This window comes from Scyliorhinus canicula, chromosome 3 (assembly GCF_902713615.1).
Source record: "Scyliorhinus canicula chromosome 3, sScyCan1.1, whole genome shotgun sequence".
NCBI classification, from domain to species: Eukaryota; Metazoa; Chordata; class Chondrichthyes; order Carcharhiniformes; family Scyliorhinidae; genus Scyliorhinus; species Scyliorhinus canicula.
The window spans coordinates 132,028,014-132,049,164 of record NC_052148.1 but is presented as its reverse complement, the minus strand read 5'-3'; the positions used below and the strand labels follow the sequence as shown (position 1 = coordinate 132,049,164).

The following is a 21,151-nucleotide window of genomic DNA, read 5'->3' as shown; positions in this document are numbered from 1 at the left end:
GTTGGCTGGACTTCTGCCACATTGCTCCCAAGTATCCTCCACCCCGTCAAACAACTTTGACCTCGTCAGGTCCACCCTGTGCACCACCTTTAATTGTATGGGCCCCAGGGGACTAGGCTCCAATTCCAAGTGCAAGATCGCCGTCATGATGCTGAAATAAGACCTTCAAAAAAGATCTCCAAAATTTCTCCAACTTCTGGCAAGATCTCTCCCACACCGCTCACAAGTGTCCTTCACTCCCTCAAACTACTGGCTCATCCTTGGCCTGGTCAGATGTGCCCTGTGCACCACTTTTAACTATTAGCCCCAGTCTCACACACAAAGTCGAGACAGTCACCCTCTGCAACAATTCACATCATAACCCCTCCTCCAGCGCCACTTCCAACTCCTCCTCCCACTTTACCTTAACCCACTCAAACAATGCCAATTCCCCCTCCAGAATCTTCCCATAAATCGCCGAGATGATCTCCGTCCAACCCTATCACCGACAGCACCCCCTCCAACAACGAGGAGGGTGGTGTCACTGGAAACATTGGAAAAAACCTTCCTTGCAAAATCCTGCACCTGCGTGCACCTAAAGGCCTCCCCCGTGGATTCCCAGACTTCTCTGTCAACTCCTCCAAGCTCGCAAACCATCCTTCCAAGAATTAACCCTTCATTTCCACCATCCCCCCATTTATCCCATCCCCAGAACCTAGCATCCAATCTCGACGGCTCACTCTCGAATCGGCATCAGCATTGACCCAATCCCTAACTTAAAATGCAGCCGAAATTGCCTCCTCCATATCTTCAGCTTGGCCACCACCACCGGACGACCTGAATATTTCATCAGGGCAAATGGAAGTGGCGCTGTTGGCATTGCTCGGATCCCCAACAAGAGCCTGCCTCCAACCTCACCCATATTGCCTCCAGCTTCCTCCCCCAGCGCTGCACCTTCTCGGCGTTCACCGCCCAATGATAATATATCCAGTTTGACCGAGCCAAACCCACTGACTATCAACCTCTATGAAGCCCCGTCTTCTGAATCCTCGCTACCTCCCCTGCCCGGACAAACGACAAAATCAACCGTTCCACTCCCATAAAAAAAGAATTCAGAAGTAGACCGGTAAACACTGGAATAAAAGCAAAAACCATGGCAAAACATTCATCATTACCTCCTGCACCAAGCCCGCCAATGATAGGAGGAGGCTGTCCCACCACAACAAATCAGCCTTGACCCTATCCCCCAGGCTTGTAAGATTAAACTTTTGGAGCCAGGCCCAATCCCGAGCCACCTGCATCCCCAGATACCTAAAGTGAGAACTGGGTTGGAAATATAAACAAAAGATCATCAGCATAACCTGGTGCTCCACCTTCTACACCCCCCCCCCCCCCCCCCTCACCCCCCCCCCCCTAATATCCCCCTCTACTTATCCAAGCTCCTCAACACAATGATCAAGGGCACTCTCTTCAACGCAAATAAAAGGAGGGGATATGGGACACCCCTGCCTCGTTCCCCTGTGCAACTGAAAATACCCCGAGTTCACCTCATTCGTAGGTATGCTCGCCCTTGCTTTCTTATACAACAATTCATGAAAATCCATGCCTCAGCATGGATTTCAAAGGGCCCCTCCCCTCCACCGACCGCAACACATATATCCTCAGTGTGGTCGAAGAATTCTCCAGGTTCCACTTCGCCATCCCATTGCCCCGATATGACGTCCGCCACCGTCATCAAGGCCCTCAACTCCATCTTCGCTCTGTTTGGTTTCCCCGACTACATCCACAGCGACAGGGGATCCTCATTCATTAGCGATGAGCTGCATCAGTTCCTGCTCAGCAGGGGTATCGCCTCCAGCAGGATGACCAGCTATAATCCCCGGGGAAACGGGCAGGTAGAGAGGGAGAACGGGACGGTTTAGAGGGCCGTCCAGCTGGCCCTACGGTGCAGAAACCTCCCAGCCACTCGCTGGCAGCAGGTCCTCCCTGATGCACTGCACTCCATCCGGTCTCTACTGTGCACCGTCACAAATAACACACCCCATGAACATGTTTTTACCTTCCCTAGGAAGTCCACATCCGGGGTGTCGCTCCCGACTTGGCTCGCAGCTCCAGGACCGGTTCTTCTACATAAGCATGTCCGACTCCACAAGGCGGACCCCTTGGTGGACAGGGTACGCCTGCTCCACGCCAACCCCCAGTATGCCTATGTGGAGTTCCCCGCCGGCCGCCAGGATACGGTCTCACTCAGGGACCTGGTTCCCTCAGGTTCCACTCCCACACACTTCCCCACCCACACGCCACCCTCCCCTCCCCCAGCGCTCCCAGCATTAGCCCCACCAAATCCATCCCTCCTTCCCCTGCCCACACTACAGGACGAGGAAGATTTCGGCACGCTCCCGGAGTCATCCAACTACTGGCCAGCACCAACACCGCCAACGCCAACACCACCAGCATCGCCATCACCGCTACGTTGCTCCCAGCGAACCGTCAAACCACTGGACAGGTTTAACCTCTGACGGGCACCAGACTACAAGATGGACATATACTTTTCCCCCCTCCCCTCTGTAAATTATTCGCAAATCTGTATATAGTTCCATGCCACCCCCGCCGGACTCATTTTTAACAGAGGGTGAATGTGGTAATCCACTGTGTTAACTGTGTGCACCTGTATTAGGCGATGTACGGTAGGACCTACACTACAGGTTCGCCTGTAGCCCCTGCTGACTAGCTCCGCCCACAAGCCACTGTATAAATATGCATGACCTCCTCCTGATCAGCCATTTCGCCAGCTGCAGTAGGAGGCCACGCATTGACTGTAATAAAGCCGCAGTTGTACCAATCTGAGTCTTTTGTGCAATTGATAGTGCATCATCAGGTCTTTATCTTTTTTGGGTATCAGCGAGATTGTGGCTTGCGCTAGTGTGGGGAGCAGGGTGCCCCTTGCCAGTGAGTCTGCGAACATGTCCCTTAGGTGTGGGGCCAGGACTGGTGCAAATGTTTTGTCGAAGTCCACCGGGAACCCGTCGGGTCCCGTTGCCTTCCCCGCCTGCATGGAGCTGATGCTCTACATGATTTCTCCCAGATCTATTGGTCCTTCTTCTTCCCCCGTCTGTCTTCCCCCACCACTCGTAGTTTCAGTCTGTCTAGGAACTGTTTCATCACCATGTCCCTCGTTGGGGGACTCAGAGGTGTATAGTCCCGGTAGAAGGTCTTGAATGCCCGATTGACCTCCTTTGGTTCTGTTATCAGTCTGCCTCTGCTATCCTTTACCTGCGCTATTTCCCTTGTGGTTGCCTGCTTTCTCAGCTGGTGAGCCAATAGACGGCCAGCCTTGTCTCCGTGTTCGTCGAAGGTTGCCAGCTCCACCATGACATCCTGGGATATATGAGTACCACTGTTTCTTCCCACCTCACCTCTCAATTTTGCTTGGCCCATCACAAGACCCTCTCCTTCATCTGATACTGTGAAAACAGGCTATTACAGTTCTTGGTGGATCATTCGCCTTTGGCTTCGGCCAGAGCGACCAATGATCCCTATCCAGCTTAAAGGGGGAGGTGCTCTCCTCAACTTGGCAAACTTCCCCAAAAAGCACTCCATCGGCCTTGGGCCCTCCACCCCCTCAGGCAGCCCCACAATCCGAAGATTTTGCTGCCGTGACCTGTTCTCCAGGTCCCCCACTTTGGCTCTCAGCCCTTTATTACTTTCCTTCATCTTCCGCAGCTCCTCTCCCAGGAGGCGAGCTGATCGCTGTGCCGCAAAAAGGCCTCTTCACCCCCGTCAACACCTCATCATGCTCCCGCACCGTCTCCGATGTTTTTCCAAGAGCCTCCTTTATTTAGGCCAGCGTATCCCCCACCAACTGTTTTGAGCATTCCCACCATCTCCTTCCCATGTCGCTGAAAATGCTTGGCAAACTTCCGGTTCGAACTCCACTACCATCACCTCGGCCAGCGTGACCACTGTAAGGGCACAGCCCTGCCCAGTGAGCTTGCCCCCATCATGTTTCCTCCTATAGATCTCTGTATCGAACTCAGACCCCCAGGTGAACTAGCGCTTGTTCCTATTCTTTCTTTGGGATTTTGACATCCTCTAATTCTCACAACTTTGCTGAAGACAACTCATATAAAATTTCCCTCCAAAATTGGGTGAGAAGGACCAACAAACGAGAACTCTAGCGATCTCCACCTACATGTCGCCACCGGAAGCCTCCAGTGACTATACTTAAGAAGTAATTCACATTGGGACGTCCTGAGATCATGAAGATGCAATATCAATTCAGATTCTTCCATTATCTGAACATTTTTAACATGTGAACACTTACTGTTGAAGTGCATGACTAATACCAAGTTAAGCAACTGCATCAGCCTTTCTGTGTCAGCAATATCCCACAAACAGTTGAATAACCCGCTGATCTGTTTTTCAGTGGTGATAGTTTGTTAGATAGTCAGGACATCAGAAGAACTCGCTGGGTTTTTTTACAGACTGATTGGAACAGACAAGAAGAATTTTGACTATGTTTCTGCAGAGTAAAACTCAATTTATTTTGCCACAAAAATATGCCTCAGTCAAAACCTCAAAAGAATTTCCCCATCTGAGTGAAATAGCCAAATGATGATGAATTTGATGGAAAGGGAGTTTTCTTGGTTTTCTATCTAAGGGGAGAATAACTGAGTGATTTTTAAAACCAGTACCTATTTTATAATAACTTTTAAAAAGAGGAATATAATTGTGATGTGAAATCCTATTTGTGCTTCAGCACGATGATATAATAAATCTCTTCATTATATAAGCTTGTTGAACCTGAGATTTTCTCCTATTATGGTGATCATTAATGCGGAGATTGTAATTAATTATTATATAATGGGTTAAGGAGCCTTTATAAACTGGAGGGGAGTGGAATTCTAACATGGGTGAGGGGTGCGATTGGCTGTGAGTGGCAGGGGTGGTGGCTGTTAGCTGGGTTAAGATTCCAAGTGCATCAGGAAGTTGAATCGAACCCGTCAACGTCTGGATTTTACTGTGGGCAGCAGGTAGTTCCACTTCCAGGTTTGGAAGCCTTGGATTTCACCTACCTTGTAAGTTTTTAGTGTGGCCAGTCAGATTAGGGGCTGTTTAGCACAGGGCTAAATCGCTGGCTTTGAAAGCAGACCGAGGCAGGCCAGCAGCACGGTTTGATTCCCGTAACAGCCTCCCCGAACAGGCGCCGGAATGTGGCAACTAGGGGCTTTTCACAGTAACTTCATTCGAAGCCTACTCGTGACAATAAGCGATTTTCATTTTTTCATTTTCATTACCAGGACCTTGTTAATGTAATGGTGCCCCACAGTAATGAGAAATGTTCTCGTTTTCAAAGAAAGATGAGTGAAATAGACGTTTATGAAACAAACAGCGACTCTGCCACATAGTGTTTTGCCATGCTGAAACTCCTCATGAAATGGAATTACCAAAAATTCAATGTTGAGTATGCTTTAATTATTCCTGCTTTTAAACACAATGCCGCCCAGTACAACTGACCTTGTAACAATATAATTGCCGGTTCTGTGACCAAGAAGCAAAGGGCCTGATATCACAAAGGTGTATAGCATGATTGACAGCAATGTAGTTCTATAAACACAGGGCACTGTGCAACTGAATGGTGCCACACCAATATATCTTCAAAGCGAGCTACTTTCAACACAAATTTCATCATTTTCTGACTTCCACCTACCCACCAAGAGTGTGCATGGGAGATTGAGGGATAGGCTCGGCATGGTTTGCTGACCATTTAACTTTGTTGTCAGGAAATTGTGTGCAACTTCTGCTGGAATATCCAGGCAGGGGTGTGAGAATCCTCACCGGCAAGACAAAGTTAGGAACATTTTGACAAGAGCATTGCATTTGCATTTCTACAGCACTCTTCTTTTGAAAAAATATGTGGCAGAATATTTTATAGTGTGCACACCAAGTGGCAGGAAAAATGGTAAGATGTAGGTTTTCTGGGAAGCTACCACAAAGGATAAAATGTTTATTAAACAAGAAAAATGAACTATATTACACGAGGCAAAAAGTAGGAAAGATTTCAATACCAATGGCAATAAATGAGTCAAATCACATTACTCCTTCACGCCAACTATATACCTTTACAAATATACACAAATTTGTAAAGGTACACAATTTATAATATCTATCTTAAACTCTGATATGTAAGTATGCGGTACGTGTAACTAATAGGCAAACCGTGGTAGGACACAACACACCTCGAAAAGAGTGACAGATGTCACTAAAGCAGATTCCATGGATTTCTCAGTGAACCCCCCCCCACCTACACCATCAGCCAGCTTGTCTCACTGAAACTTTGCTTTTCTCATGAGGGCATATTGGGCGGGATTCTCTGAAACGGGGGCTGAGTGTCCGCGCCGTCATGGGTGCGGGCGCTACCGATTCTGGCCAACCCATTCATGCACTGTGGTGTGGCGCCACCCGCGCATGCGCAGTGGCGCTGCACCAACCCGCGCATGCGCGGGGGACGGCCCCAACGTGCCGGCCCTGACGCAACATGGCGTGGGGTTCAGGGGCCGGCCGTGTTACAAAATAGGGCTGGGGATGGAGAGGCCGGCCCACCGATCGGTGGACCCCGATCGCGGGCCAGACCCCATTGGATCCCCCCTCCCCAGTGAAGGAGCCCCCCCCCCCCCCCCCCCCCCCCCCCCAACAGGCTGCCCCCCGACCCTGCGCGCAGAGTTCCCGCCGGCTGCGAGCAGCCGTGGACGGCACCGGCGGGACTCTGCTGTTTCCGAGCAGCCGCTCGGCCCATCAAGGATGGAGAATCAGCGGCCTGGCCACGGACAGCGGCCTATGACCGGCGCCGCACCAAAAGCGCCGCCACAAATGGTGCCGATTCTCCGCTCCTCGGAGAACCGCGTGCCGGCGTCGGGGCGGTTTGGCATGTTGCGGCTATTCTCTGGCCCAGCGTGGGGCTCGGAGAATCCCGCCCGTAATCTCCACACTTTAAAACCCACCTTGAAATTTTCTCCAAATGTCAATTGTAATTGAGTAATTTCTACCAGGATTCGCCTCTATTGTTTCAATCTCGCCTTCCAATGTCCCTTACCCCACAAGCTTCACCTTTCAAGCACACATATAGATGTTCAGCCGTGCCAAGCAGAACACCACTGCTCCATAGGCCCGCAGTAAGAAGTTGCCAACCTTTGGCTGTGTCCTTTGATATTCTGGTTTCTTTCAAGCCTGCTTTATTTCAGGTCTGCTCCCTGTCTTTAACTTGGAGCCAATTTGCTCAGCTCCTTTCTCTCAACTTTGTTCAACAGCGTCTATTTCTGATATCTTCCTTTGTTCTTTACCTTGGACTGCCTTATGGCTTTCATCCCCATTCTCTGGTTTAGGATCTTCTTTGTCTGGGACATCTTCTCTCGAATGGTGCTCCACTTCAGGCCACCTGACCTTCAGTTTTGCACTGTTCCACTTTTCTTCATTTTCTTCTGTGCTTTTTGCACAGGCCAGTACCTGTGTGAAGAAATAAATGCTTGAATTGCACATGTGCGCAGGGCCATTTCCCAGCCTGAAGACAAGAAAATCTACTAATTGTGCACGTGGGGCCATTCTCTGGCCGGGCGCATGCGCAGAAGACCCAAAAATGTAAAAAACCCTCACAAACTGCGAACGTGTGGCAATTCTATGGTTGGCGTATGCACAGAAACCCTCAGGCCCACCAGCAACTGTAGTTCCCAGCCTTCAAGCTCCGATTTAAAACTAAAGCAAGTTTGTTTTCTTTTTCTTGGGGGTATTTGTCACAGAACCTTGACAAAGGTGGTGATGGGAGTGTGGGTGAGATGCTATCTTTTTTTGGATTGTTATTCATGGAGGCCAGTAGGGAGGAGACTAGATATTATGCCATTGGTTCTGGTTTTACAAAGAACAAAGAACAATACAGCACAGGAACGAGCCCTTCGGCCCTCCAAGCCTACGCTGATCATGTGTCCTATGTAGCCAACCGCCTGCATCCTTCTATACTCCATCTATTCATGTGCCTATCCAGATAAGTCTGAAAGGACGCTAACTTATCTGCCTCAACCATCTCACTTGGCAGTGCATTCCAGGTCACCACCACCCTCTGTATAAAAAACTTCCCCCGCACATCTCCACTGAACATTTCCCCCCTCACCTTGAACTTGTGCCCCCTTGTAATTGTCATTCCACCCTGGGAAAAAGCCTCCAACTGTTCAACCTATCTTTACCCCATATAATTTGATAAACTTACAGCTGGTCACCCCTCAGCCTCATCCAGGTTGCCATCATGTGTGCCCGTGAACTACCTTAAATCGTATCAGGCTGAGCCTGGCATATAAATGAAATGAAATGAAATGAAAATGTCCTTGAGTTGACTCATCTTTCTCCTTGACAATTGACTGAGCTGAAACCAAACTGTTCCCAACCTTGATGTTACATTTGATCACTGAGGTGAACTTCTGAACACATATCTGCCGAACCATTAAGATCAGCTAATTCTTTCTTAGTACCAAATTCAGTGCCCCTGGCAATGCTCCCAGGGGAAACTGCCAGGGTGCCAGGGACAATTGTCATGCGAGAGTACCTTTAAGAAATGGGTGTTTATAAATGGGTGTGTATATAAATATCTGTACTGAGAGTACCTTTAAGAATTGGGTGTTTACCATGCAGTGATGTCGCAGAGTGGGTGGAGTTGGGCTGTCTGGCAGCTTTTTACTTTTGTTTTAGGCTGTTTGCTGCAGGGTGTGTTTTAGTTTCGTTTTCAGAGCTGGATAGCTGCAGTCATAGCCAGAAGGTGTATGAGTCTCTCTCTGTAATCTCCAGACTGTAAATTGATCCTGGTGATTTAAAATTAATAACAGTAGTGACTTTAACCTAATGTGCTTCTGGTGAAAGGTGCTTTAAATATTCTGGGTGTTAAAAGGAAAGCTTAAAGGATTACTTAGTGTTGTAGTCTTTGGGGGTTGTTTTTGAATTAATGGTTGCTAAAATGTTCACTGTATGTTTCAAAAAGGTTAACTTGAGTTCATAGAAGAAACATAGTTTTGCTTAAAAAAAATACTTTTCTATTTCTGCTGTACCATACCTGCAGAGTGGGCTGTGTGCTCCCCATACCACAATCTATTAAAAGTTGGGGGTCAGATCAACTCCATGATACACTTTGGTGTTCTCTAAACCCTGGCCCATAACACAATGCCTAGCCATGGCCCTTAACCCCCGGGCATCCACGCGCCTCCGCACCCTCGACCTGGTCAATATGACTGGTTTTCAATTTCAAAATCATTCGCGAATCGTACTGTCGTTACATCACACCACCAGGGGAGGAGCATTCCATGGGGTTATGGCGTAAAGCTATATTTAAATTACTTCAAAACCATGCAAGGGCCATGAACCTGATCACGGCACCGGCAGGGGGCAGGGAGGAACTCAAACCGAGATCTCACTGACGCAAATCCCGTTACGGCCCTCTCGCGAGATTTAGCGGCCATTACAAGATTTTGGCCCGTGGCGAACCGATCCACAAAATCTCACTCTGTGACTATAATAGCAGTTAGACACAGTATCATTTGGATTTTACCAGTACAGTTTTGATTCCATAGTTAATCTTGTATTCCCACTCTTTTATGTCCTATGCTCATGATCACAGTGAAGGATATTACGCTAAGAAGATTCATTCCATCTCTATGTTATCTTATTTTTGTTGACCTGAAGATTTTATAGGTGAGCTGATCTAGAAAGTGCTTGGCCTGAAACCCATTAAATCAGGGAAAATGAGTGGAAAAATGGCTGTGAACACTGGAACTAACAAACAAAGGAAAAATATGTTTTAAATCAAGTTTTTTAAACACAACTACTTGTGTGAGGCAATGTGTTTGATGCAGGCATCATGTACATAATCTATCCTTTCACTGTGACAGAACAGAATTTTTCCAGAAATAGTTGTGCAACTGTGTTCTAAGTTATTCATCAACTGTGCCCTCTTAGACTGACAATATTAAGACAGGAACATATTCCTGATTAATAGGACTGAACTGAACATTGGTGCAATATGTTATGCATTAATGCATTTTCCACAACGTGGGTTCAGACTACAAAGCATTTGAAACTTTAATTCTACTACTTTGTAGTGGTTTCTTGGTTATTAATTTGAAGCCAAGATCTCACTTTGAAGCTAACTAACAAAACCGTGCACTAATAGACAGATCACCTAAAAGCAGTAGGTGCAAAGTTTTTTTAAAATTTAGAGTACCCAAATAATTTTTTCCAATTAAGGGGCAATTTAGCATGGCTAATCCTCCTTTGGGTTGTGGGGGTGAAACCGACGCAAACATGGGGAGAATGTGCAAACTCCACATAGACAGTGACCCAGGACCGGGATCAAATCTGGGAATTCGGCGCCGTGAGGCAGCAGTGCTAACCACTGTGCCACCTTGCTGCCCAGTTGCTGCAAAGTTCACCACAAAGAAAAGTCCTGAAATTCAAGCATTGGGCTGGAATCTCCGTTGAGAGACTTTAGGAAGGATTCTCCGTTCTGGGGTGCCGGAATGTGTCCCCCGATGGGATCGAGAATTGGGCGTCGGGGACATCAGCATCGGTGCTAAGCGCCATCTGGAACCGATACTCCGAGCACCCACTGGTGGCGTGAACCAAGTCCATGATGCGTGCCCGCGGTGGGGGGAGGGAGAAAATAAATGCAAATGGATGTTAATAACCTATTTGCATCTATTTAGTTGGCCCGGTGCCCTATGCTCTGGCCTCTCATGATTCTCTAGTCCCTGCGGCCGGGAATCACACGGGCGCGGATCACGTGTGGTTTTTACCAGCGTGGTTCTGACGTGGTGGTCCAAGATGCCAGTGTCACACTGGGAGCGACTATCCCAGCCCAACTGAGGGCCAACCCCCCTAATAATGCATTGCCACAATGCACTGCCTGCCCCAGCCCACACCTCCTCTAGCCTCAAAGCTAGAGAACAGTCCAGACAGAGGCAGTGAGAAGCATTATAGCTTCCTGCAGCTCCATGTGTCCAGTCCTCGAAGGAGAGTCTGGTTTCCACAGATCTATTAGCTGCAAGCCATTCATAGCTTTCCAGTAGCAGTCTGTGATTGACCGCTTCTACAAACCATCTGCGGTTTTGATCCATTTTTCTTTCATGGTTCAGTGGCCTAATGGATGAAACACCAATGTTTGTAAACATTGATCACATCAAAGAGAGGTAAGTGCAGTGAAATCACACGCTTGAGTGCTGGAATGCACTTACTGTTTGGAATGTACTCACATCTCCTTGATGTGGTCAGTGTTTGCCAAAAGTTAACTTGGCAGAGATGCATAACATAGGATAGCATTAGGGCTCGGGCAGGGTTATTGTACATAGCAGAGTCACAAATAAACACCTCTGCACCAACGTTCTGAACTGCCTCGGTCCTCTATCGGAAGAGTGGGAGGGATGGCTTGCAGAGTCTGTGCCGGGGTTTGAGGGGTGCATGTGGGAGGCCGATGATGTGGGGTCACCCTGTGGTTGGGCCTATCCGGTGAGTGACCCATCACCGCTCACCACCCCCATAATGTCCTCCTTCTCCTCCAGCATGTTGCCCCTCTGTTGCATGATGCTGTGGAGGACGCAGCAGGTGACCACAATGTGGAGACCCTCCTGGGGCCCTACTGAAAGGCCCCATCAGAGCGGTCCAGGCACTTAAACCATATCTTGAGGACGTTGATGCACCACTCAATGACATCAGCCAAGACTGCAGTGGATAAGCTCTGTCACCCAAGACCAACCGCTCACCCGAGGTTGCGCCTCAAAAGTGTCGGACACCGACAAGTGTGTCAGGACGAAAGCCTCATGCACGCTGCCTGGATACCGGGCGCGCACCAACTGCACATTCATTGAGTGGAAGCCCTTCCTATTGATGAAGGGCACCCTCTCATGTGCTGTTGCTAGTAGGGGGATGTGTGTTACCTGGGCATATAGGGCATCCTTGACAGCGTGGATGTACATGTGAATGTATGTCTGCGAGATCTCGTTGGCAAGAGATTCAGGGTGACCATCGCCTTGATGGCCACCGGGAGCAGGTATCCTCCCCCATAACCCCGCAGTTCCATGTGCGTCATCATCTCGCACAGATGTCACACAGTCTCCCTGCTCAACCGCAGTCGTCGGCGACACGCTTATTCCAGAAGGCCCTCGAAGGATAGCCATTGCCGATGTACACAGGGCCTGATACACAGCCTCCTTCACAGGGCCTGATACAATGCCTCCTACATAGGGCCTCTTACACCACCTCCTTCATAGGGCCTCATACACCGCCTCCTATACAGGGCCAGATACAATGCCTCCTTCCCACCTCCTCCTCAGCCTGAAGGACAGCGGGCTCTCCAGCGTCACCGGCTGGCTCCTGATCCTCTGGAGCAGGCTCCTGTTCTGCCGGGGTCCTCCCGAGAAATTCCGGTTCATGCAGCCTCATTGCAAGGGCTGCCAACCAATCCTGGCTGGAGTCTGAAATCCATTGCCTTCATGGGGTAAAGGGCAGACATGTTCGCATGATGTGTACTCCCATACAATCCAGGTCCAACGGGCTACGCGGTGGCCCTGGCCTGCACTACTGCCCCTGCATGTCCCACTCCTAGCCACGGCCATTTCCCCTGACACCCTGCCTTCTACACCGTGCCTCTGGAGCCGTCAGTGCCGCCTTTAACCCTGCCACCCACCCCTGCCTGCACGGGTATCGGTGGCTGGCTCTACCCATGCCAGCACAATGCTCCACGGCCCCTGTCCTGTGGCTTCCTGTGTGGTCTACTGAGGGTGTCCTCCTTGGGTGGGCCGTGTGGTACACCGCCAGCAGGGCTACACCTGGTTGTGGGGTGAGGGGAGGTGAGGCACCTAGAGTCACCAACCGGTGCCATGCTTGGTGGCACACCTGCAGGCAGGGCCAATGAATGGGGCTGGGCGAAGGGGATGGGGCCGAAGCTATGGTGAGCCATGGGTTGTCTTTCCGATGCATGAGTTGTGCCTATCTGTCCAGAGGCGGGATGGATGGGAGCAGGGGCACAGTGGGCAGGCTTAGTGACGGCCGGTGGTCCTGCAGGTTGGGCTAGTTTATAGTCCTACTGGTGGGGTATCCACCTTGGGGAGGGGGGGGGGGGCAGAGTCCCAGGGTGGGTGGCAAAGGCCACGGTGAATGTGTCCGCTGTTCGGGTGTGCTCTGCTCTTCCCTTGCTCCCCCTGCAGTGGAGCAGCACCTTGGATGGGTGCACTGAGGAGTGCTGGCACCAGGTGGGCCACTGGTTATGCTGGACCATGCCCAGTGCATCGATGTGTCAGCTGGGGTCCGGGGGTTCCTATGCAGTTGGCCTTGCATGGAAGGGGCGGGGGTGGGTACCCTTTTGGCCCGTGGCGCTCTGCACATTTACAGAACATAGTGAGCAGTTAGTGAAGTGCGCAGTCAGATGGCTGCCTTGCAGGCCACAGCAATGGTTGTCCATGCGTAGGCACCCCAGTCCCTGGGACACACACGCACACTGGACCCACGGCCTATCTCCTGGTCACCCCCAGCTGCTCCACCCCCCTGCCCCCCCCCCCCCCCCCCCCCCCGGCCCTGGCAGACACTCACTCGCCTGCGGCACAACTTACAGCCCACCGTTGCGCCTTTGGAAACATTATAACCCCCTCTCTCTTCCTCAGCTGCCAGTGTACCCAGTCCCTGTTTTTAAATACAAAACGTGAACCTTGCCAATGGTATTTCTGCCTGGTTGAGGCGGAACATCGCAGGAGGCTGGAGGCTACTGAGTTGGACCCATTAATGATATGTTAACGAATGCTAGTGTATGTTTTGCATGCCCACGCCACCATGGGCGTGGAACGCAGCCATGCCGCCATGGACCTTTATTTTCCATTGAGGTCCAATTCACTGCCTGTTTGCGATTCCAGCGTCGCTGGATGGACAATCCACCCTATTATTTCCCACAATTCACTGTTCAGACATAATGGCCCGATTCTCCCAAAGGGAGACAAACAGCCGACGCCGGAGTGAAACCCGGAGGGCGCGATTCTCCCAGAGGGGGAGAAATCGTAAGGCTGGCGTCAAATCCGGGCGGGTTTGACGCCAGCCCCCCCTCGCCGACCGGGAACCGATTCTGGTCCCCGGTCGGGGCTAGCATCCCGACGCCGTAAACCCTGGCATCGCGGGCTTAACGAATTTCGTTAAGCCCGCTTGCCAGAGTTTGCGCCGGCTGACGCGTCATATGACGTCAGCCGCGCATGCGCGGATTGGAAGACTCCAACCCGCGCATGCGCGGATGACGTCATCGCACATTTGCGCGAAACCCGCGCATGCGCGGGCCGGGATGCTCCTCAGCCGCCCCGCGAAGTGATACAGCGGGCGGCGGAGGGACAAAGAGTGCGCGGGCATCGGACCCGCTGCCCGCGATCGGTGGGCACCGATTGCGGGCCCATGGCACCCTTGGCACGGCCGTGGTACTGCCGTGCCAATCGGTGCCATGGTTTTAAAAATCAGGACTTTACGGCCGTTTTTACGAACGGCCAGACCAGGTGTGTTTGCCGTTCATAAAAACAGCCGTAAAGGGCTGGGAACTCGGCCCATCGGACAGCTGAGAATCGCTGCTGGCCGTAAAAAAACGGCAGCAGCGATTCGTATCGGGAGTCGGGCGTGGGGGGGGGGAGAATAGCGGGAGGGCGTCGGACTAGCGTGGCCGTAAAATTTTACGAGCCACGCTATTCTCCGCACCGTCGTGAGTGCGGAGAATTGCGCCCGGAGTGTTTCGGGTGTACTCTGCTCTTCCCTTGCTCCCCCTGCAGTGGGGGGGCTAGGAGCGGTGGCGCGTCAATCTCGGGCGCCGGGCCATGACGCTTGCATCAAAGCGGCGCGCCGAGAATGACGCGGCCGGCGGCGCCTAAGTGACGTCAGCCACGCATGCGCGGCTGCCGTCTTCCCCTCCGCTGCCCCGCAAGACATGGCGGCTTGATCTTGCGGGATGGCGGAGGGAAAAGAGTGCATCTTTTAGAGACGCCGGCCCAACGATCGGTGGGCACGGATTGCGGGCCAGACATCACATGAGCATGCCCGTGGCGCTCGATCCTCCCTCCGCCCCCCACAGGCCCCACATGCACTGGTCGCGTGCTGTTCACGCCGGCAGCGACCAGGTGTGGTTGGTGCCGGCATGAACCAGTCGGGTTCAGCAGGCCGCTCGGCCCATCCGGGCCGGAGTATCGCCGGTCGCCGTGAGAAACGGCGAGCGGCGATTCTCCGAGCGGCCTGTTGCAAAACGCGACACGCCATTTTGGGGTGGGTGGGAGAATTGTGGAGGGTGCCAGGGCGGCGTGTCGTGATTTGCCCGGCGCTCTCGCGATTCTCCCCCCCGGCGTGGGGTGCGGAGAATAGCGCCCTATGATCATGATAGAACTGGTTATTCCATTGCTCTTTCCAATCAGTGCAAACAACCAGAGGTCAGGAAGCAGTGTTCGTGAGTTTGAATCCACATGGACAGACTGTTGCTTTCGCTCTGCATTCCACAGCAATGTGAAGAGCCAATATAAACTCATATGGCTGCCAAAACCTGAGTCGACAAAGCACCCCATGGTGCACTATAGAAAGTGTTGCATTTCCATCAGTTAATTATGTTTGTTTGCCATAAATTAATATATTATTCTGACTTTGAAGCAACTGAGAGATAGAAAGAAGACTAATTTAAGCTCAATGGAAAAATATCTGAGATCAACAGCTACAAGTGCATGATTTAGGCATGCCAACACTGTTACAAAATTGTAACTATTTATAAAATGCTCTTTTCATGTGATCACATCCATAAGTTAACATAATATTGAGAATCTGCAGCCAAATTTCCTTTTAACTGGTACAGACTGCCATTTGCCAAATTAGCTAATGACGCAGAAACACTGTTAACTTTGTGTGAAAAGCATTTTTCTCCTAGGACCATTGGTCTTGAAGGTGCTTTAAGGGCAGGGTTCCATCCTATCTCATTGCATTTATTATTAATTTTACCACAAGGGAAAAGAAATATGTGTTTTTCTGGATTCTGGATTCTTGTCTCTCTGGGGCAATGATTCAAATGAATATTTTTGAACTCTCCTTTACAGTAAAATAAGATGAATTGTCAGTTGTATTTACACGAGGTGTGTAAATTTGGTGCGGGGAAATTGGCGAATATTTGACAGAGCTGTGCAAAGATGGTTTATTCATTTGGTGTGATGTTAGTTTCCTGAGGTAAAGTATTTAAGGAGGTAAAATGTCTCTTCGAAATTGACACCAGTTCAAGTGATTAGTTTCCAGCAATGACTGACATTCCTTTGGTGACCAGAGTGTCTCACTGTCTGACTTCACATAAACCTGATTCGATTAACTTCAGTCAAAATATTTCAAACTGTATAAATCTGGGGGATTCTTATTGTTTTTTGTTGCTTTTTACTCCCAGGTTATTAAATGCCATAAAGCCTGGAGCTGTGAAGAAGATCAATCGGCTGCCGACTCCCATCGCAGGATTGGTGAGTCTTGGGTTCTCATTATTATCTTTACCTACATAGCTCGTTTATGAAACACCTTGCACTATGAATTGCTTTTATTTGCAGAAAACGGAATCTTATTGCTTAAGCAAATCCATCCTGGTCAGTAAAAGCCCAATATGAATGCAAGTCTTTCTTTTTAACTGTGACATGCTCAGTAACCTCTTTCTTGGGCTCAAGTCTGAGATGACTCAGCCGCCATTTGCTTTCGTGTCAGGGAATTCTTTTACGCAAATGTTTGAATAATGACAAGATTTGTATGAACCAACAATGCTTTGATTATTGCTGAAAAGAGAGAGGAACATGTTGCTGCAGCTTTTCACCTTGCACTGATCGGAGCAAACCCAATAATGCTGAGTTTCAAACCATCACAACAATTTGTACTAGAGACGAAAAGGCTGCTGATTGGTTTCTAAGTTGATTCTAATTGGCTGAGATGTTGCCATGGAGAAAGCAACTAGGAACTGTAGGCTCCCCAGGCTCGTGGGTAATTCCTGTAGTTTTCCGTCGTTTGTTCCATTGCAGTGCCTTGGCCTTGGTGGCTGAGATTGCCAGCCATTTTCACATACCTTCTGTGGCTGGGTATTAAACTCAGCCAGGTTGTGTGGAAAGCAAAGGGTGAATTTTGTGCTGATGGTGACATTTGAATTATAGAATCATGGAATCCCTACAGTGCAGAAGGAGGCCATTTAACCCATCAAGTCTGCACCGACACTCTGAAAGAACACCCTTCCTAGGCCCCCTCGCACGATCTATTCCTGCAATGGGGCAATTTTAGCTTGGCCAATCCACCTAACCTGCACATCTTTGGACTGTGGGAGGAAACTGGAGCACCTGGAGGAAACCCACGCACACACGGGGAGAACGTGCAGATTCTGCACAGACAGTGACCCAAGCCGGGAATCGAACCTGGGATCCTGGCGCTGTGAAGCCATAGTGCTAACCACTGTGCTGCTGTGCAGCCCTAAGTGGAAGTGGGTAACATTGTCCTCTGAGGGCAATGCGGCTGGCTACCTGCAATCACACAGCGGCTGGTCAATTAATAGCCTCAGTTGGCTCGACAGCTGGCTTGCGATTCAGAGCAAGGCCAACAACGCAGGTTCAATTCCAGTTACCGGCTGAGGTTTTTCATGAAGGACCCGCCTTCACATACTTACCCCTCGCCTGAGGTGTAGTGATCCTCAGGTTAAATCACCACCAGTCAGCTCTCCCCCTCAAAGGGGAAAGCAGCCTATGGTCATCTGGGACTATGGTGACTTTACTTTAAAGACCTGGGCCGGGATTCTCCCCTGCCTGGCAGGGTGGGGGATCCCGGCGTAGCGGAGTGGCGCCAACCACTCCGGCGTCGGGCCTCCCCAAAGGTGCGGAATTATCCGCACCTTTGGGAGCTAGGCCCGCGCTGGAGTGGTTGGCGCCACGCCGACTGGTGCCAAAACCGGCGGCAAGGGCCTTTGACACTGGCCGGCCGGTGTCAGGGCTAGCCGAAAGGCCTCGCCGGTTCGCGCATGCGCCAGTGCGTCAGCTGCCGCTGACGTCACCACCGGCACATGCGCGGTAGGGGGGTTCTCTTCCGCCTCCGCCACGGTGGAGGCCGTGGCGGCGGTGGAAGAAAAAGAGTGCTCCCATGGCATTGGCCCGCCCACCGATCGGTGGGCCCCAATCGCGGGCCTGGCCACTGTGGGGGCACCCTCTGAGGTCCGATCAGCCCGCCCCCACCCCCCCCCCAGGACCCCGGGGGCCTGCTCCCGCCTCCAATCCCGCCGCCACCAGAGGTGGTTGAAACCACGGTGGCGGGATTGGCCTCTCAGCGGCGGGACTTCGGCCCATCGCGGGCCGGAGAATTGCCGCAGGGGTTCGTCGATCGGCGCGGAGGGCACGCAATCGGCGCGGCACGATTCCCGCCCCGGTGGCGGAGAATTCCGGCCACGGCGCGGGCGGGAGTTTCGCCGGCCCCGGGCGATTCTCCAACCCTGCGGGGGGTCGGAGAATTTCGCCCCTGAAAGCACAGGGTCCATCCGGTGGATAAGCGGAGACAGACGTAGCGATAGACCATATGTGATCAGGAAGAGTTGGCTGCTGCCTCTGTCCTGTCGGTGCCCTCAGGGTTCAGGCAAAGTGTCCAAACCTCACAGTTTGATTGGAATGATGGGCAATAACACTTGTCTGAGACATGGCATGTATACCCTCGGGAATCCACTTTAAAATATTTTGTTTATTGAACAGTCAACAATATCTTTACACAAAAACAAACTACTTTAACAGTCCATATATCACAATAATCATTAAATAACAAAGAAATGGCAGTGTGCTATACACACATGGGCACCTTTTCGCTGCAGAATATGGGTACAAAAACAAAGTTACAACAGTGCTATGAAGAAAATCAAATACACGTTAAACGTTAAACAGTCAACAGTATAACAAAGTCACCAGCATCTAAACCGACCCGCTGCTCAATTCTCCTCCCACAGCTTCCAGCAGTAGGCTCGCATCAGTGAAAGCCACTCGAGGGTAGCGTAGAAATACACTGGAAAAGTACACTGACGCGGAGCACAGCAGAAGAGTGAGAGAGCGCCCCTCTCCACCACTGGCGGTAGGTTCCATACTCCAGGCCATAGAAAGGGCTTCAGCAGACAAACACACAGCCTCCAAGCAGTAAACGCTACACAGTCAACAGTACAATGACTCTCTCCCCCTCCCGTAGTTCCACCTTCAATCAGTGGCATGTCTCTCGAGCGGAGTGTAACAAAACACCAGAATGTCACACTGACACAGAGGACGGCAGAAGAATGAAAGAGCCTCCTTCCCTTTCACCAGTACTGGTACTAGGTCATCTTACTGCCACACTTCCTTTTGCCCCAAGCCACAGAAGCAAGAGGAGTGGAATCAGACAAGCACACAGCTGCCAGGAACAACACAAACTTATTGCTCTGGACATTAAACTTTGAACCGTCAACAGTACAATAAAGTCACCAGCAATCAGCAGGGCTTTCAGACATTAAACGCTAAACAGTCAATACAATACAATAAAATTACCACAAATCTGGAAAAGGATTCCTTCAAGACGTTCAGCAAGTTGCTCGTTCAAATCGGTCCGCCACCGCTTCCCCTCTCCAGTACTGGTAATGGGTCACCTTACCTTCACCCTTTCTGTGCGTTCCATGCCACAGAAACAAAATGGTGGCAGCAGACAGACACTTGGGGCGGGATTCTGTGATTCTGAGGCTAAGTGTTGACGCCATTGGAAACGCCGTTATGTTCCTCAACGGCGTCAACACGGCCTCAGGATCAGCAATTCTGGCCCCTACAGGAGGCCAGCATGGCACTGGAGCGGTTAACACCGCTCCAGCTGCTGATCCCGGCGGCAACTGGGCGCCGCGGGACTTGCGCAGTGGCTTCCTTCAACGCGCTGGACTAGACACAACATGGCGTAGGGCTACAGGGGCCAGCGTGGAAGGAACGAGGCACCCAGCTAGAGAAGCCGGCCTTCCGATCGGTGGGCCCCGATCACGGACAAGGCCACAGCGGAGGACCCCCACCGGGGTCGGACTCCCCCTCCCTCCCCACAGGCTCCCCCCCCCCCCCCCCCCCCCCCCCCCCGACCATACCACGCCGAGTGTGGAAGGCGCCGGCGGAACAGGCCGTTTTTACGACGGCCGCTCGGGCCGAGAATCGGCCGGCCGGACGCGTGGAGTGGCCTCCAACCGGCGCCACAACCACCAGCCGGCGCTAATGCCGCCGATTCTCTTCTCTGCGGAGAATCGCGTGCCAGCATCGGGGCGGCGTGGCGTGATTCGCGCCAGTCGCGCTGATTCTCCGGCCTGGCCCCTGGCTGAGAGAATCCCGCCCACAGCTTCCAGACATCAAGGGTGGGATTCTTGCAACCCGTGGCCGGGCCGGAGAATCCCCGCGACTACCGCGAATTGCGCCACGCCACCCCGACGCCGGCATGCGAGCGAAGAATCGGCGCTATTAAGGTTAAGCTGTAAATGATCACAGATCGGGAAGAAGGCTCGATCCAAAATATACTTTGTCACAAAGAAGAGACTCCAGCCCATGTTCTCTGTTAATAACCCAGTTAAAATGGCCATTACTCATCATTTCTCTGACCAGGCCAGAGATATTACTTCTGCAATTTGCTTCCCTCCAGTTTCAGCCATGTTTTTTTTTGGAAGGCCGGATGTTATGGTAACCTGTGCCTTTGTGTGCCTGTTTTTAACCGGAGCTGTAAGAAACTTGCAGGATGCTGAGAATGTCTCCCGAAGGTTGTTGTGTTTTGTTTTTGACACTGTCCTGACGAATATGGTGAGCGCAGCGTGAGCATGAAAAGCTCTTGTTTCAATTCATAGTTCACACAGTTTTAATACAAAACAGGCCACTGAGTATCAAAGGTCAGCAAATTGTGCTGTTTTCACGAAGAAGAGGCTCAAGGTTTCTCACCAGCTGGTGTTGTACTGAGAGTATGAAGTTCACAGGAGAGTAACCATTATTCCAGATGTCTTTTTTTAAAAAGCCAGACCTTAACGCCTTCAAGTGAAAGATCATTTTGATGATAAGCTGGGGAGTGCTCCCTGGTCTTCTGTCCAGTATTTCTCATGCATCATAGTATCGGGCTGGATTCTCCATAGCCC

General features: G+C 51.1%; 1 protein-coding gene across 2 annotated transcripts in view; it reads left to right on the top strand.

The window, feature by feature from the left end:
• Positions 1-21,151, top strand: part of LOC119962960 (LIM and calponin homology domains-containing protein 1-like) — a 502,229-nt gene that overhangs the window by 198,291 nt on the left and 282,787 nt on the right. For both annotated transcript variants that reach the window (XM_038791315.1, XM_038791316.1), the window contains exon 3: positions 16,433-16,502. In XM_038791315.1, the coding sequence (XP_038647243.1) occupies positions 16,433-16,502 (70 nt within the window). The remainder of the gene's footprint in view (positions 1-16,432; positions 16,503-21,151) is intronic.